At 37.0% G+C, this 18677-nt stretch overlaps 1 protein-coding gene across 1 annotated transcript in view; it reads left to right on the top strand.

The window, feature by feature from the left end:
* TMEM144 (transmembrane protein 144) overlaps positions 1-17620 on the top strand; it is a 19471-nt gene extending 1851 nt beyond the window's left edge. Inside the window, exons 2-12 of the mRNA XM_035323961.1 lie at positions 5324-5520; positions 6740-6862; positions 7264-7363; positions 7903-7983; positions 9647-9728; positions 10888-10961; positions 11833-11951; positions 13266-13385; positions 13853-13950; positions 15966-16019; positions 17128-17620. Of these exons, the coding sequence (XP_035179852.1) occupies positions 5324-5520; positions 6740-6862; positions 7264-7363; positions 7903-7983; positions 9647-9728; positions 10888-10961; positions 11833-11951; positions 13266-13385; positions 13853-13950; positions 15966-16019; positions 17128-17211 (1132 nt within the window). The 3' untranslated portion in view covers positions 17212-17620. The remainder of the gene's footprint in view (positions 1-5323; positions 5521-6739; positions 6863-7263; positions 7364-7902; positions 7984-9646; positions 9729-10887; positions 10962-11832; positions 11952-13265; positions 13386-13852; positions 13951-15965; positions 16020-17127) is intronic.
* Positions 17621-18677: the final 1057 nt, after the last annotated feature.

Genomic DNA, 18677 nt, shown 5'->3' with positions numbered 1-18677 from the left:
CCCCCCCCAAAAAAAAAAGAGATTGATTAATTTTTAAAGCTCCAGATAAGTGTATCAAAAATCTCAGTATAAATATGGCTACTGTTGCTTAATATCTTTAACACTTTAAAGATGTTCCCCAATGCAGACATCATCATGCAGATCAGCCTCAGATGCTTGAGGGTCCTGCTGAAAGGTGGATGGTCTTAGCTAGAGTTATCAGCTTTGCAGCCCCTTTGACCAACCGTGACCATAAATCACTTACAGTGAGAATAGCCTCCTATATTCCATTTAATATCAGTGCAAAATATCAGCAAATTATGCAGATAAAATCAGGGCATGGAGCATGTTTACACATACACATGCAATCTTTTGAAATGCTTAAGATAGACTTTCCCCTTTAAACATAAACAATGTAAAATAAACAGATCATTTAATTCCACCTTTTGGCTTTTTGCTTCAACTTACTGGTGGTTTTGAAAGCAAACAATTCAGCATGAAACTTATAACCGCTGCACATCTTTCAATTAATGCAGAATTTTAATCTTTCTTTTTTTTTTTTTTTTTTAACTTGCATTGCTAATGGCACAGAGTTGCTTGAGTTGGTAATGTAACACACTGCAATAGCTAATTTTGAATGTCCAGTTCTTGCGTGTAGACTGTACCATGACCTGTCCGTGGCAATCAAGCAGTTCAGAAACACAGTCAATTCCAGTTACTAACAACTTTCCTTTGTTATGGCATTTCTTTTAACTTTTCTAACCTATACAATCTTCCTACAGCAATTCTTTAAAGGTTATCTAGAGGAAAGTATAAAAGGATTTGGAGTATTTTTTTTCATTCCTGATTCCCTTTGTAGCCTAGAAATTGAAATGCAGTGTACCCACCAATGTACAGTGTTGACTGCTAAAGGTTTTTTTAGGCTTTAAGTGATTATAGCAATATTATTTCCTTTATTTTTTCATGTTCAGGAAAGAGAAGTCTTTTTCTAATGTCATCCTGTTAAATTCTTTGGAATGCCTTGTTGCAGGAATTCAACTAAATTGGGTTCAATATCCTGTTACTTTAATAGATATTTACCTCTAAAGTTCATATCTGGATCTTTAAAAGATAACATATTAAGACATCATTTTTTTTCAGCTGTAGCATACAGTTCCAGTGCCCTACTAGATTTCACAAAATAATCAAGACTAGAATTGCTATGGACTTGTTTGGAAAACAAAATTTTGTTGTGTTTCAGGATCAACAAGAAAGTGTCTGCTTTTCATCTGATGTATTATTCATATTCTTTTTATATGACATCTTTCCTAGGTTGTCTTACTTCTTTAATCTACACTAAATACAGCCCTTCACAGCATTGAATACCATACCTGAAAAACTAAAAATAAGCACAAACTACCGAGAAAAACATTTGTAACAACAGAGCAATGCAATATTAATATGAACAGAAAAAGCTTCTAAGTAGCTAGTGTGTTTCCCACCGAAAGGCCAGATTACATCTTTATTTTTTTCATTTTATCCTTCCTTCTTGCACCATTTGGTCATTTCAGTTTTAAGAGATATGGATTTTAAATGTGATAATTTTTTTAGCTTTATAAGATGTCTCAGTTTGGTTCCTTCCACTGTAGTTATGACTGCAAAAGCTGCTGTGAATAGAGAAATACCAAAAGAGTTGGCAAAGAATAAAATATTTCCTATGCTGCCTTGTAGAGCATTTTGCAACGAAAGACAATCTATAAGCAGACACTTGCTATATTCAGAAAAGGCTCTGAAATTTGAATGTTGCTGTTTTTGACTTTAGTAAATACTTTGCATTCATGGACTTCCTTCCCTAAACACCATTCATCTCCAATAATCTATGACTTCAATCAAGCCAACCACTACAAATCAATGAACTGGAATCTCTGCATAGTTAGTATTATTTTAATTTGTACCATCAGTGCTCTTTCAACTATTATGTTGATGGAAAAATGTTCCAAAACCAGAATGCTTTGAAGAAATAGGAACAGAAACAGTGAGGAACAGGTGGCATCAGTTCAAACCGGTCACAGACAGTAATTAGAACTGATTACTGATTATTCTTTTGAGATCTGTTCTTACAAATGAAACCAGAGGCAGGATTTCTGGTAAATATATTTTGTTCAACACCAAAATATTTTGAGGTCAAAACTCAACGCTCTTTCTCCTTGGGAATTGAAACGGTATATGCATCTCCAGGCTAGGCTCATTACTGGATGTGCACTTGCTTTTTACGTGCAGGCAATTAACGGTTATAAAGACTAACATTTTTTCTTAACATTTTCTTTTTTCTTAATAAAATGACATAACATGTCGTCTTGACATTGCCTTTAGAATAAAAAGCACATCTTTTTTTCCAGGCTACATTTGTGGCTTAGTATGCGATGTTGTTCCTCTTGGATGCACCACAGCTAAACTCTCTCCATTAGAGATACTCTACTGTTCATCTCTCTCTGTCACACGGACAGATGTTTTATGTTAAAATGGCTGATAAATTGTGCAGTCCTGGCTTTGCAGAGCCTATAGGAGTGAGAATTTACGCTGCAAGGGAAAAAAAATTTACATCGTTATCATGGATAATGCAGATTTGATTTTCAAAATAGAGGGCACTGCTTTAGGAGACTCATGCTGTGTTTTTAAGGAGGTCGATCTGAGCTGGCATCTGGAAACTGTACTCCAGCAGGACAGAGAAATGTTTGCTTCATGACTAAATATGCTGACTAATAGTCTGCGCTTTAATTAGTCTGGGTCAAATCCTTACAGGGAAATGGGCGAAAGCCTCTTCTTGACCTTGGTGCAGAAGATTTATCGCTTGGGTTTGATTTTTGAAGAACCTGGGGGCTTCCAGGAGGATAAAGGCGGTGATTTCTGTACTTAGAAACAAACGCACGCTGCGTGCTGCCTGCCCAACCTGGCTGCCCACAATTAGCCGGCAGCCAGCCGCCCATCTTTTCCAAGCAAAAGCCAGCGGCCTCGTTTTCAGGGATTTCAGGCCGCGCCGAGGGCAGCGCCCTTCCCTCCCTGGCCCTCGCCGTGCGGTGGCCTCCGGCGCCATGGCGGCTGCCGGCGGCCGGCAGGGGGAGCGCCCCGTGGGGCGGGCGCAGGCGGGCCGAGGCGAGGGCCGGGCGGGAGCGGCCCGTGAGGTATCATGGCGGGGCTGGGGGCCGAGGGGGTAGAGGCGGCACCGGGAGCTTAGGGGAGCCTAGAGTCCCGGCTGCGGGCAGCGGCCCCGCACCGTGGGGCTGGCCCGGCCCGGCCCCGGCCCCAGCGGGAGGGGAGGGCGGGCGGGCATAGCCGGGCAGGCCGCGGAAGTGAGCCGGGGGAATGGCGGCGGGGGAAAGCGTCCCGCTGGAAGGGGTTCGGAGGTTGTTCCGCCCAGCTGCAGAGCGCCTGGCCTGAGGGAGGGCCGGGGGGGCTGCACCGGGTGCGGGTCGTGGCTCCCGCAGGGTGCATTCCTCTTGGGGCATGCTGGTGTAAACAGGGGAAGCCAAATCTGGCTGGGTAGCAGGCTGAGCTGCCCCTCTTTCCATGCTGTTTGATACCGCTTAGTGAAAACACTGACTGAAGAACGTTTTTCAAAAGCATTCATCTCCAGGAAGAGGAGAAATATTTCTCTAGCAGCTCGTCAGTGGGCTCAGTGTCATCAGAGGACATCACTGCACCACCACAGAACTGACGGGAGTAGTCACCTAAAATGGGGATGAAAATACCCACCCTTAATGGCAAATAGGATATAGAAGCATGCAGATAGGCAAAGTGACATACAACCTCTAAAAATACTAGCTTAATGAGCGATTTCAGATCTTGACAGCAGTGTGGATCTGCCTTGAGATGAAAGCTGTCAAGGGCTGATTTTTTGGTTTCATAGCTGTCTGTAAAGACTGTAGCAGCATGGTGCTCTTGTGTTAAGTGAACACCATTACACCATAGTTTGTTGTCTCTCTCTGTAATAGAACATGGTGGCGCTTTTATGAGGAACCAGTGAAAATGCAGAACAAAGATCTAGTGAGATAAATCATTGAAGTTAGTGGGATAAGGCCAATGTATACCAACAATACTTTATTTGTTCTGCAGCTCAGAAACCCTGAAATGCCAGGAAGGGCTACTTACTGAAGAACCCCCATCAGTAACAACGATTCCACTTGTCTCTGCTTGAAGTTTCAGATACTTCTGACATCCTGGCAACTTCAGTAAGTGCCTCTGGTTTGGCATTTGTTAGCTGTAAGCCATTGGTGGCACATATGCTGTTAGTTCACGGGGCAATTCTAAAATGAAAACAAAAGGCAGCTTTAAGTGAAAATCTGAAAATCCCAGAACAAGACAGAGTTAGTGCCCAAGCATGTGCAAAAAAGTATAGTTGATTTAATGCTGTGTACCAGTTCATAATTTGCTCTGAACATTGGATCATACAGAATAGTTCTAGTTTGGAAGGGGCCTCTGGAAGTCATCTAGTTCAACTCCCCGCTTAAAGCAGTGCTATCAGTGAAGTGCATCGGGTTGTTCCAGGCCATTGTCCAGTCATCTTGAAGTCATTAAAATTGAGTTGAATGTTGGCCCTGGTATTTAGCCAAATTTGAAGACCAAGTGCCGAAAACCTTAGAAACTTGCAGAGTTTTCATCAGCCTGAAAAAGCATATTCTCCCTCAGTTAATTGAAAGTTGTGTTTCCTTTCCATTTTTGGTGTCATAATTGTAGTTTTCCAACTGTGCTAATCTTAAATGTGCACAATATGGAGATTTTGGAGATAAAAAGCACACAGAAAGTTATTTTGCCCTTTAGCACACAGATTTTCTTAGTAGATGTAAGCTGAAATATTTTTAAATTAAAGTTTATCTGTGCATTAATAAAAACAAGCTGATAAACCACTTTAAATTTGAAAGGACATTAATATTTTACCTGCATAAAAACTTACTTAAGATCTAAAGAACCAAGTCAGGTATTCAAAGAGCTGCAGTGTAATCAGTTTTACTACTGTCTTTGTGAGAGTTTTCTTGTGCAAAAGCCACCTCTTGTACCTTACTTGTCCACAAAAATAATTTGATGTATTCATTCAGTGAATCAAGTTTGATGGAATGCAGATAGCTAATGTAAGCCTTTATCTATCTTCATCATTGTTGTGGTATCACAGTATTTCTCAGCCTGTGAAGTTCATCTTTGAAGAAATCCCAGCATTATTATGTGCACTTCATTGTGCCTGGGTCCCAGGCAAAACAGGGCCTTTCCAGCTTCTGAGACTGAAAAGTAGGGTCCTTTAAGTTGCAGGTTTCTGAATTAGATTGGTAATTACTTAATACTCTACATGTTTAATTCTGCTCTCTGATTTCAGAATCTGTCAAGACTTGCAGCAAAACAACCCTGCAAAAAGAGACACCTTCAGAGCAAAAATGATCATCGGAAAAGTTTACGATACCTTTAACATAAGCAATGGAACAGACCTTGCTATTGGATTTACTTCTTCTGCAGTAGCTGTCCTTCTATTTGGGACAAACTTTGTGCCTGTTAAAAAATATGATACTGGTGATGGTAAACTTGTTTATATTTTTACTTATTTGTTTTTTGTTGGTGTTTCTATTTTGGTGGTGCTTGGGGTTTTTGTTTTGTTTTGCTAGTTGGAATAATATTTTACTAGCACGTGTAATTGTTTCTATAAATAGAAATAATAGAATAATAGAATAATATCATCACAGTCTTGATCCATGGAGCATGTCTGAATTTTCTCTTTTCCTGTTAGGCTATAAGGAAATAATGTATTGGTTCTGGATATGGCAAATCTACTTTTGCTGTATACTTCCACAGTAATGATGATTTCATGAACATTTCACAATAGAAAGCATAATGTCCTTTCTTTTACCGTCATAGGAATTCTCTAATATATACATTGTTATTTCTACTGTAAAAGTTGCTGGACTTTGGAGTATTGCTCTTCAAACATGGACCTAGAATAATATGAAAACAATCAAAAATGGAAATTTTGATCTTTTTATCTAGTTAACCCAGTAAGAGGAAACATCACTTCTATTTCCTACTTAGAATTTTATCATTTCATCATTCTAGATTCATGTTGTATTTGCATGTCTATTTCAAGCGTAGTCAATTACCAGATCCCTAGAGGAATAAATCTGCCATTATGTTATCGTAATAGTATCTGCATTACAGACTGCAGAGCCTCTCTCTCTTCTTTTTGCCAAATACAGTCCTACCAAGATACGGCTAGTTTAAAGAGAAAGTGTTAGGTCAGCTGGCATAAAGTTAGCTTGGTTGACCCTTAGAGAATCTATGAAGAGAGAGCTGTCAGAACTTTGACATTCTCAATGTTTTGGATTGGTGGAAAAGCCTGAGCTCGGAGCTTTGAAGGAGTTTGTCTTGTTCAGTCATCTGTGCCAGCTGCCACTGGGGTAGTGGGAGAAACTTGAAGTAATTACTTAATGTAGGGCCCTCTTTGTCAGAAACGTGTCAGAATTTTGAGACGTTTGACAATCAGGGCCCGTGTAAACTTTGCCCAGCAAAGTGTCTTTTGTACAAAGAGTGCATAGCAGGAAATACATTGACCAAATTTTAACTCGCAACCCTAAAATGCATCCTTTGAATATATTGTAACATGATTCCCTGAAGTTCACAAAGGAGGTAACCAAGTTTCATTTTTTCTGTACCATTTAAGCTAAAACATACTATATTAAAGAAGTAAATGACCCACACTTGCAATGTTCTAATTCTCTCTTGTGTCCATTTGATTTTTTCATAGGCATGTTCTTCCAATGGATTCTCTGTGCTTCCATATGGATAGTTTCTTTGGTGGTCAATTTAATCCAGAATTGCCCTCGTTTTTGGCCTCTGGCTATGGTTGGGGGTTTCGTGTGGGCTACAGGTAAGGATTCTAATTCTTGAAACACAAAGTAATCCTAATTCATTGCAAAAATAGTCATAAAAACTTATATAAGGTAGTTATTTGGCTTCTCCAGTCTTGGTATTAAAAAAGCTTCACCCTTACAGCAAATATTATTATGAATAATAATGTTCTCTATGCTGGATGGCCCTACTTAATGTATATTTATTTTTGGTGTGAATTTGCTGCTTATAAATAACTTAAAATAGTATTGAGGAAAAGTGCATGTTTAATTTATTTTTAAAAAACTCTATTGCCTACCAACTTCTAGTTGCCTAAATTGTTTTTCATTCTGAACAGTCTCAGAATCTAAAGCTAAAATAGGCAAGGCCACAGTCTAGCTTTTGACTGATTTTTTTAATTTATTTTTTTTTTTAATTCAGGCAATGTCACAGTCGTCCCTATTGTTAAAACCATTGGCTTAGCTCTTGGGCTTTTGATATGGGCTTCATTTAATTTGCTGACAGGCTGGGCGAGTTCAAGGTGAGTATGCTTAAGTCATACATTAGTAACGTTTCCATTTCTTTGCTAATAAAAACTAATAACCAATAAAGAGGATTAATCATACATAAAAGGTATTTTTTCTTCTCATTGGAAAGTACTCAGGTTAGTTATTTTATCTTTTTGTTTCCTCTGCTTCAATAGGAACAAAAATGCCCAGTCATGTTCATTAAGTTTATTTGAGTAAATAAATAATGTATTTGTTTTCATCAAACTAGTACTAGTATTTTTTCTTCTACAGCATGGGCTGATAGAATAATTTAAATTAGCCTTGATTTTTAAATACCGAGATTAAAAAAAAAAATCAGTCTCAATTAAATAAAAGACTTTTTTGGTTTTATAATAAATGTAGGTTTTTTTGCAAGCCAACTGATGCACCAATGCATAATATAAACTAATATATTGGTAATATAAACTTAAGCAGAAATATTTATATGAGTAAAGATTTTCAAGACTATGATATAATTTAAGTATTTTGTATGCAGTCAATGCAGTTAAGTGTAACTATTTAAATATTCCAGATTTGGTTGGTTTGGAATTGACCCAGAAGAGGTATCAAGACCAGTCTTAAATTATATTGGAGCCGGGCTTTCATTATTAAGGTAAAAACTTATAATTAATTTCTCTAACATAATTTATATTTAGTAATTAGAGGAGCAATTTAACCAAAGTGTAAATGTATTGAAGTATTTTTTTTGCAAATTGATTTACCCCAAAATTCATGAGTTGTCTATACCTAGCTTGTCAGTGTTACGTTTCAGAACGGAAACATGCACGTTTTCCAGTACAGTGGTGAAATGGTTATTCATAAACATACAAGTCTGTTTTTACGCCAGTAGGCACGTTCAAGGCAAAGCTGTGCTGCACTAATCTTCTCCCTAGCCAGATTGTTCAACTGGTTCATTTCAACCAAAATTAAAGGGTGCTGAAACTAACTAGAAAAACCTTGGTGAGAAAACATCTGTGAGATTTCCATTCTGACTTAACTCAGTTGTCAGTACAAATCCTTCCTCTTAACGGTAGAATATCCCCCCGATCCTTCAGAGTCCATAAAAAGCCAGGGACTTTGCCTTATTTCTTGTGCTTAGTAACTCCCTGGCTACCTGACCTCCACCACCAATTCCCAAATAGTTCCTTTGTGATCTTCAGAAGGACTTCTACATTATTTGTTTACTACGTGTATTAGTGCAGATTTTGACCCAAACATAGAGGGTTTTGTTACATAGCAGTGTCCTTGCTTTCCAGCTGGGTGACCAGAGTCATGAATTTCACTTCCACTCTTCCCTGAGAATCTGTAGCTTTTTAGCCATTACCATTATATTTAGGGCATGATTTTGAGAGGTACTCACAAAATAGTAGGAGTGCTGTTACTCCTCCCTGATGAATTTATGTAGCTCACCAGCTGCTTCCTGCCTATTTCTGAGATATCACAAAAACTGATCAACAAGGAAAAAGATCCTGACCTAACATGTTTTCCTGGCAAAGCTGCAAGTGTTGCTCTATAGAGCTCAGAAGCGTGTTTTTTTTGTTGTTGTTTTAGCCTCCTGTGCGGGACCTGTACATATTTGCCTAGTCCCTCTGGAGGAAGCTGGCACCTTTTTGTATCTATCCTTATTCCTTTAGCAGAAGACGAATCACTCTTCAGATGGAGGCATTTTGCTTATGGCTATAGAAAGAATTAGTAAATCATTAAAATATCTTGCTTAAAAATAAAAAACAGAATCTGTCAGTTCTGATTACATACACACACCTGATTTCCAGGAGCAGGGCGTAAAAGCTTTCTTCATTTTATTAACTCAGTGCACTGAAGCAATCAATACCCCTTCTCCTTCCACATATGCATGAGGCCCTGTGGGAGCAGTGTTCTCCCACTTGGATAAAACAGAAAATTCAAAACTATCAGTTTTCCTTGAGCACAAATCCAATTCCATTCAGGTCTAAGCTGTTCCATATAGAATTTTCATGCAGATGTTCAACTACATGTGCTTCAGTACAAAGGGCACTGTTAACTAACACAACTGTTGTTAGCACATGGCTGTAACTACACACCATAAAAAATAAGCATTTCAATCCTATTTTATAGAAGAGAGAATTATAAAGTGATAACAAGGCTAATCTGTTTGTTTACTTTTGCTGAAGTGGTTTGGTAAGACTGTTCAGAGCAACTGCATTGTAAAAATATATTGAAGTAAATCTCTGGACACTAAATGTTATGTCGTCATGAGCTGACTTGTGGTATTCATTGATGTATTCTTTTCTTCTGAGTGCTGTCATATTTCTTTTTATAAAAACTGAAGTCCAGAGTTCTTCAGCTTCATTAGAAAGAACACCATTACTGAGAGAAACGGTAAGTACTTTACCGTTGTTATTCTGCAGCTGTGAAAATACACATACATTTAAAAAAATGCTTAACGTTAACTGGTTTTCTTAGGATTTATGGTAATCTGCACAAATATGCATTGATTGTATTTAATTTGTGGATCTTGTATATTTAGTTAAATGTGAACAACAGAAAAGGCTTTCCCACATGTTCTTTCTCTGTTGTCAGCCTTATATATGGCTTGTAAGCCCTCATGACAGAGATTGTATTAAAGACAATGTGCATTTTTCCATTCTGAAAAATAGTAGTTTTAGAAGAAGAATTTATTAGAAGAACAGTTTTTAGCTATAAAAGTAGGAGAATTCTTAGAGGAAATGCAACAGAGTGTACAAGTTTTATCCACCAGATTTTTGCCTTGTTACAGAGCCAAAAGACTGTCAGGAGTCCCTGGTTCTCAGCATTGGCTGTGGGACTGGTTGGAGGCCAAAGACAGGTGCCAGACTGGGCTCCCAAAGAAGCCAAAATCCACAACAACAGCTGGAGAACAGCAGGCTCCCAATACAATTCCCTGTTCCTACCCTTACTCTTATAGGTCACTAATGCATCAAAACTCAATTGCTGCCTAAACATAGAGCCCCCCGGCATTTTCTAGCAGTGCTCGGTGATCTCTAGAGGTCCCAATCTACCAGAGCCCATCTCAGAGGATAATCTCCAGGATTAGAAGAAAGGAATGTTGCAGTCTCTTTACATTGCAGACAAGGGTATTATTTTCTCTGTTGGCAAATAGTCCTAGTAGTCTGATAGTTAATACCAGAGTTATCAACAAAAGGCAAAACTGTATCGTAAATAAAATCTACACATTAAATCACTCATCATATTTAAGGAAGAGCAAGTTTTGAAAGGCAGACCTGCATTTAGATTTTATAAAAAATGCTAACGAGTGCTGTATTATGTAGTAAACCCCAAATATACAGACAAACACTTAAAATCTTTGAGGTAGGTAGATCCAATTATTACTGCTTGTTTTATTTCCAAACTTATTTTTCCTCTTTATTCAGAGCATTCCTGTCAAATCTTCTTGTTTCTCCTTCCAATATCATTTTCTTAGAGCAAAACTGCTTTATTGAGATGCTGTTTTTGGCTTAAAAAGAAAAAAAAACGAGTGAAAACTCTTGTTTTTCTGCAGTCTGTTAATGCTTCTGAAGAGATCTCTGATGAGTCATGGGTGAGCAGACTTTCTCAAGCAAGGAAAAGACTCATGTAAGTCATTAGCAGTTCTTTTACTGGTGCAGGTCAAGTAGCCAGAGAAAGTAATATAACACAGAGTAAGAACAGTATTTGTCTTCTAGTTTTCCTAGCATAGACATGTGCTAACAAAGATTTTTTAAAATACTAGCATACTATGCGTATCTCTGCGTATCTGATTAGATGCTCAACTAGTTAGATAATTTTCTTCTCACTGTTCAGTGTGCTACACCTTACCAAAGAACAACATTTGCAAAGTAAAGAGCAATAGCAATTAAGTACGGAGCTGTTTTGTAGCACCCGGTTGATTAGCACCCCACCATAGAAAGAGGCCATGCTTCCAGGTGTGGCTTCCAGGTGAGTACACCTGGAAAAGGTATTGCAGCATGGTTAGGAGACAGAAGTGGTACAGGGTGGAAGCAGCAGCTAGCAAGGAGACAGTGTGGTGACTGGAGACAGCTGAGGACACAATCATCTGGAGGTGGAGAAGGGGAGCAAGGAGGCAATGATACTGGAAATCATTATAAAGAAAGTACGGACTGAAACAGTGGACCTGAGAGTGGGAGCATTTTATTTTTGTTAGTTTTCTCCAAGATTCTCTTTTAGGCAGTATTGGTTAGCTGATGTCTCTTGTCATGAATGTAGACTAATTGCAGACTACTGGGGCAGGAGTTGTCTGTATTACTTGGACACAAAGTCCAGGAAAACTGAATTACTGTTTTGAAAATTTTCTACACTAAAAAAGTGCTAAAATACATTATTTTTATAGCATTGCTACCAATTTTGTAAGATTTTCATGTTTTAACTGCAATACTATATGTCTTCTGTGTTGTCTACTTCCCTAATTAACAGTAGGCTTTTTTCTCTTTTTTTGCTCTATTCAAAGAGGATGTAGCCTAGCTGTAGTGGCTGGAATACTGTATGGTTCCAGTTTTATACCAGTACTTTACATCAAGGACCATGGAAGAAGAAATGAAACTATATATGCAGGAGCAAGTCAATTTGGTAAAGGCTAATAGATCGCTCTTACTTTATTTCATTATTATGTTGTGGTTTTCTACTTTCATAAAGGCAGGGAGTGAAATTCTTGACACTGATGGCAACTTACTAGTTCTGTACTATGTTACATGTTACTGAGTTGTTATTATAATACTAGCACTCCCTTTTTCCAAAAGGTGAATTAAACCATTAAAACAATGGTGGTAAACAGCCCAGAAGATGCCATATTTATTTTACTTACTTAACACCTTCTGAAACGTATCTAACACTCTCAAAATACCAAGTTCATATGTCAGGAATACGAGGAGCAAAAGCTTATCAGTTGCCAAATTAGTAAAAGAAAAGGAGAAGGTTGAACATAATTGATGAGCAGAAGAGATATACAAAAGTTTAAGTAATTAAAATCATGTCAGTTTTGTAATTGAAACCTTTTAATTTACGTGTAATAGCTATTTTCAAAACATTTCTCAAGAAACATTTTTCTTAAGATTTAGGATATAATCTATTAAGTAACACCAGCAGCAGCTTAAGGCCAATGTTCCACTGAGACAGCACAATGCTGCCATTAACAAATGCTTTTTGTAATGCATACAATTTCTTTTGAATATAGCAACTTAACATTTCCAAGCAAGACAAAACAGCTGTTATCATTACTGTATCTGTCTCTCCTGATGAGGAATTACAGGTCCAAGGAGACAGAGATCACCTTGCTACATGCTTCTGTACTATCACGTTGAAAATGCTCCATTTAGTGCTTATCAAATCCCTAAGAGATTTGTTGTTGTTAATAAGTATAGTGGTCAAAATTGTGATGCAGTCTTCAAGATAAGGAAAGGACCAAACTGTGCTATGATTATCTTGCATCGTATGTGCAGTTGTCTTGCCTTTAAAAGTACAGCGTAAAGAAAAGAAGCAAGGCTATTCAACAAATGTCAATGTAGATAGTTAGGAGAGGATGTAATTATGTAAAACTCCTCCCCGCAGTTTTGTAGCCTCACCCAAGTATTTTCTTATGCTTTTAATAAACAAATTCAGTAGCTTGACTAATAGAGTTACAAAAATAACAACTCGTAGAAATGCATAAAAGCTTCTGATAAATGCTAGGGTCAATGTACCATTTAATTAATGTTTAATGTGATATGTATGATTGACAAAATCCATCCAGAGCCAGGCTGTTAGCTGGGCTCATAACCACAATTGAATTTAAATTGTGGCATCTTACATGTTTTTTGTTTTTGTGAATGCCATCAGTGAAATAAATTTAGCTAAAATTATGAACCGATGTTTTAGACTAATACAATTTTGCAATTTCTCCTTCAGATTTAGATTATGTTTTTGCACACTTCAGTGGAATATTTCTTACAAGTACCATCTACTTTTTGATCTACTGTGCTGTCAGGAAAAATAAGCCTATACTTTATCCCCAAGCCATACTGCCAGGTATGTTTGTTAAATTAGAAATTCATTTTGGTTACTTCTGATTCTTTTGCAGTGATTAGTTCAGGCTATATAATGGAACTGTAGTTAGCCTCTGAAGTCTCTTCATTTTAATTTTTGTCTGTTCAGAAAGATCAGTCCTACTAGGTTAATTAAGATTAGGAAGCAATGATATATTCTTGTTCTGATCCAAAATGTGACATTGCAAACAATGCTTTTTCAAAAGCTTACTCGGTCAGAGAATAGAGTATGTTGCCCAGAAAATTGCAATCTTTAATTAAAATTTCCTACTTCAGTTGGAGTAGCTGACTTTATCCCTTGAGATTTGGTTTAGATTCTCAGAGCCAGCTTGTTAAAGTAATTAAATAATAAACTCTTCAAGTTCTGTATTATGCAAGTAATACAAATGTTTCACAGATTGCTGTCTATACTTTGCTGTACATGTTTTTGATTTGGATTTATTTTTCTAGGGTTTGTTTCTGGTGTGCTTTGGGCAATAGCCAATTGCTGCTGGTTCATAGCCAATAACTATCTCAGTGCTGTGGTCAGCTTTCCAATAATTACCGCAGTAAGTATATAAAAAATAAAATCTGTGACTAGAAATGCAGATATCTCCTCTCTCCCCAGTAGCGAAAATTAAGTTGAAATTTTGACATGTCCAGATTTTTTTTTTTTTCCAAAAGTATACATTACATGCTCTTTTGCTTGTATGCACTAGCGTTTGTTTTTTTGGGGAACTTAAGAGACTCTGACAAGCACCATCTTGGCCAATGCCAGGTATAAAAATCAGGAGCGGAAAGTGTCGGTCTTCAAGTTACATAGAAACCAGTTCTCTTTGGCCAGAACATTTGTCAATATTAAATAGTGAACTGAGGTGATAAAAAGAAGAAAAGTTATTTGCTTTCATCCCAGCAAGTATCTGTAGTTCTGGACTTTTTCGTTTGTGATTTTTATATTTTATCAGTCATTTTTGCTTAATTAAGTTAGCTATTTTTTATTGTCGCAGTTTTCAAATACACCAAACATTCTGTATTGCTGAAAATAATTGTCTTACAAAAACACAAGGAAAATAGGTTGGCCAATTTTGCCTGTGTTATTCCTCCTTATGATACTGTACCTTTAAAACAGTGTTAATGTTCAGAAGCTGCGTGAGTTCCATCACAATGTAAAAATAAATTTTGCCTTTATTCTCTTGCCAGTCTACTAGATGGTGCTGCAAAGCTAGATAACTTCTGGCAAATTGGAGTTTATAAGTATCAAAAACAAAGTTCTGCTGAACAGCTGCATTTTGGAAGCAAACTAATGAAACAATATTAATAGGGATTAAGCTTTGCCTCAAGATGCAGTGAATCAGAATAAACTCTGCAGTATGCAATGGGAAAAAAAAAAAAAAAAAGACTTGGGATCAATCTAATTAAGAACTGAAGGATTAATAGAAAGCAGCTTTAGTAACTTTATCAGTATACCTAAAGGGGAAGGATGTAAAATAACTAAATGAAAAATTGTAAGGACTGCACTGATGAGAAACTGCTTATCTGTGCTGCAGTTTTGGAACTCTTGCTTTAATTCACCCTAGAGAGAACTTCAAACAACGTCCCTTTAACAATTTGCTTCATTTTAAAAATGCATTCCTCTAGCAGTGTAGGTTATCTAGAAAGCGAAGTAACACCTTAGTTTTTATTTAAATAATATTTGGCAATTTCAGTAGGAAATGGCATGCACAAACACATTCAACATAAGACCCTGTTTCCTGCTGGCCTAAATTTATGTCCCATCGGGTGTACTGAAGATGGAGGGAGTAAGATAACTGTCCAGACATCTGTCAAGTGTTTCTGAGAGCAGCTGTAATGGGAAGCATTCACAGAGAGTTTTTGCTTTATATTCAGATAATATTTTCTCATCGGTCATGAGAATTCAGATCATTGCTCCCACAGGAGAAAAACTGTATTACTGGGAGAGCCTGGATAAATTATCTCTGTGTACCTCTTGTTTTCTCTTAGCTAGGAAATCTGTAAGACACCATCACAGATAGCAGTTTTCCTGACCTGTCTTATCTGTCTGGCTTTGTGCTTTGTCCAGATGGCTGAAATACAGGAAATACATTTGTTTTCCAGTTTCTTGATACCATACTGACCAATAAAATCAAACTCTGTCAAAGTGGTTAGTCGTGGTAATAGAGGAAACATTAGCAATCTCCATGGTGGCTGCCAAGAAACCTGAATAGACCTCTGAAACAGGGTAACAAATGAAAGTCTGTAGAGTTTGACCTAAGGTGAGGCCTATTATTTAGAGCCTACTAAAAGAATGTGTAACAGCCAGTGCAGACTCCACAGCTTAATTTAGGAAGAAATTATGTCCTCTCTTAAAAAAAAAAAAAAAAAAAATCTCTTTAGCCCTTCTTGAAGAATTTGTTGTGCCTTACTTTGTAAAGACATAAGCGATGTTTATGCTTTTGCCATGAGTGCTGTACAGTATGGAAAGGTCTAAATTTGCAATCCAGATGAAATACAACCGCCCTAAAAACAATAATAGGAAGGTGGCACACTTTACATTTGTAATGTACAAGTTAATCTTACTCTTTAGGGTCCTGGCCTTGTTGCTGCAGCATGGGGAGTCCTTGTATTTAAAGAAATCAAGGTAATCTTACTAAGCCTCTTACCTAGTCTCTCTCCTCCTTGTCTCTAGTTCTTAGAACAGCATGATTTGGTATATAGCGTATCTGTTAGATTTCTCCTCCTTACAAGTACTACATTATGAAGCTGAAAGTCATGTCATGCAATGCTGTTTTCCAAGAAAGATGAACTTTGAACAGTTTTTACAGGAATGACGATTTGAATTCCATGACTATTAGCAGCAGTGGGAGTAAATGAAGACTGCAACAGGGTCAGGATGCCAAGCATAGCCTGAAAACAGTATTTATTTGAGCTAGCTTTCAGTGGGGGCAGGGGATTGAGCAGTTGTCACAGTAATCACATAGACCAGTAGTTAAGGAATTTAGGGTCAGATTCTCCAGAGGACCAAAAAATTAGGCTGAGGACAGTTGAGCCTGCTGATTACAGTACAATGTAGAGATTGTTAAACTGATACAGCAGTGATAGCGCAGAATGGGATAATTTACCAGATGTTAACATGGCTAAAATTATTTTTCAAGTGGAATTTGAAGCATAGCAGCGTAGGTCTCAGGTTCCCTTCACGTGTTTGGCCAAGATTCATTGATATCTAATTTGCCATTACAGATTATACCGTATATATCTGGTGACTCTGTAAAATGCGTTAGGCATCCTTGGAGCAGGAACTAGAAGTCCCCTCTACCTCACTGCAGACAAATGTTGCATCACTCTAGAAGACTGTCATGTTCAGGATCCATATCTTTGTGACTCACTCTTTCATCTTTTCCATACATTTTAGAATAGTCTCAGCATAGATGCTTACTATTTAAATATCATCTGAAAACAGACTGAAGTCCTTTAAGAAGACTAAAAAAGAATTGATGAATTAATTTTATGAATGTTTCACTAAGTGCATGGTATCATAGATTGCTTGTATTGAATTGTTTTGAACAACAAATGTTTCAAATGTTGGATGAAATAAAATGCTATAAAATATGTTTAATGAAGTAAAATGCTAACATTACATATAACGGGTGCATTCATTTTATCATAAATGAAATGAAACTTTTATTTTACTTTTTTTTGTGAAGTGTTACCTATGACATATTTCTTTTTCTCTCCACTTGGCTGTCCAGGGACTGAAAAACTACGTGTTACTCTCACTAGCATTTTGCATAATTTTGGCCGGATCACTCTCCACAGCTTTTTCTAAAGTTTGAAAGGATCTTCTTACCAGTAGATGGTGCTACTGTCTAGTATAACCAGAAGGACACTGATGGTGTATCACAATAGGTATTTCCAAAATGTATTTTCAACATTTACCCTGACTTTCTTTGGGCAGGTAAAAATCGTTCCCACTTAGCATGAAAGAAAATCTGGAAATGTTTGTTTCTGTATCTTTTGGAAGAGCGATTGTATCAAAGGTGTTCTTTTAAATAAAGCTCAGTGATTTTATAGTTACTGATTTTTCTGGTTTAGGTATGAAGCTTGCATCATTGTAAGTTCCAGTTCCTTTCTATGATGAAATAAAGGGATGTTGATTTTTAGTCTGTTAGTACTCTGTATACCTAATTCATTTTATGCCAAAATTCTTTCTTGCTGACTTGATTATAACATGTCTTGAAATATTCTTTTTGGAACTGATACAAAGATGTGAAACAGTTTTGTTTTATTTTTTATTTAGAGGTATTGATCTTTAAAGTCACCAGTTTACGTAAAAACTTTATCTCCTAATCACGTCAGAATTTTGAAGGAAATAAGGGGGAAAATGATAAAAAATGTAACATAAATTACTAGTGTTTGCTTTAGATGCAAGAACATTATGTTGAAATCATAACCATAATACAAATAGTTGGGGATTTTGTTGTTGGTTTTTGTGTTGTTTTTTTTTTTTATTTGAGTTGTATGGATTTTTGCAAATAAACACTTCTTTTCTGAAACCAGTGATATTGCAGTATAAGCTAAACGTGTAGTTCACAGTTTGTTTCCAGATCATTTGGGGCATTTTCTGAATACTTATTACTTACTTACTTTTCCATGTAGTACAATCAAAGCTTAAAAGTTATATATGGTGAAGTATCATGCTAAAAATACTAAGACTTTTTTCTACCCAAAGCAAGGTCATGTATATCTAAATCACTTCTGACAGTTGTTATCAAACTTGTTTGTTTAAAAATAGTAAAGTGGTTTTACCATATTTTTAGGCAAACTACCCAGTTTCTAAGTATCTTTCCAGCTAGAAAAGCTCTAATGTCCAAAGGAAACTCACTGTGAGCAATGCTATGTCTGCTAATCACTGACCGTTGCTGACATGGAGAACCATTTGTTTTCTTACTCATCACCGCTTTCACACATGCAAAGCGTGTTGTCTGAATCCACCTTAGTCTTCTCTTCCACACATTAGATAAGTCCAGTTTCTGCACTTCTCGCTTGTTTGGAATATGTACATCATTCTTTTTACTTCTTCCCAAACTCACTAAGTGGACTCAGTCTGCCTAGAAAAAAAACAGATGCGACCCTCAGACTACATTCTTACAGAAAACAAGAACTTCAGCAATAGGATTATTTTTTTCATCTAATTTACAAGCCGCTCATGGTCATACATGATAGTATGACGCTTTTTGCCAACACAGCTTGATATTGTAGCATGTCTAGATTACATTCATAATTTCACCTTCCTTCTTTT

Source organism: Oxyura jamaicensis, chromosome 4 (assembly GCF_011077185.1).
Source record: "Oxyura jamaicensis isolate SHBP4307 breed ruddy duck chromosome 4, BPBGC_Ojam_1.0, whole genome shotgun sequence".
NCBI classification, from domain to species: domain Eukaryota; kingdom Metazoa; phylum Chordata; class Aves; order Anseriformes; family Anatidae; genus Oxyura; species Oxyura jamaicensis.
This window is presented reverse-complemented; position numbering and strand designations above follow the sequence as displayed.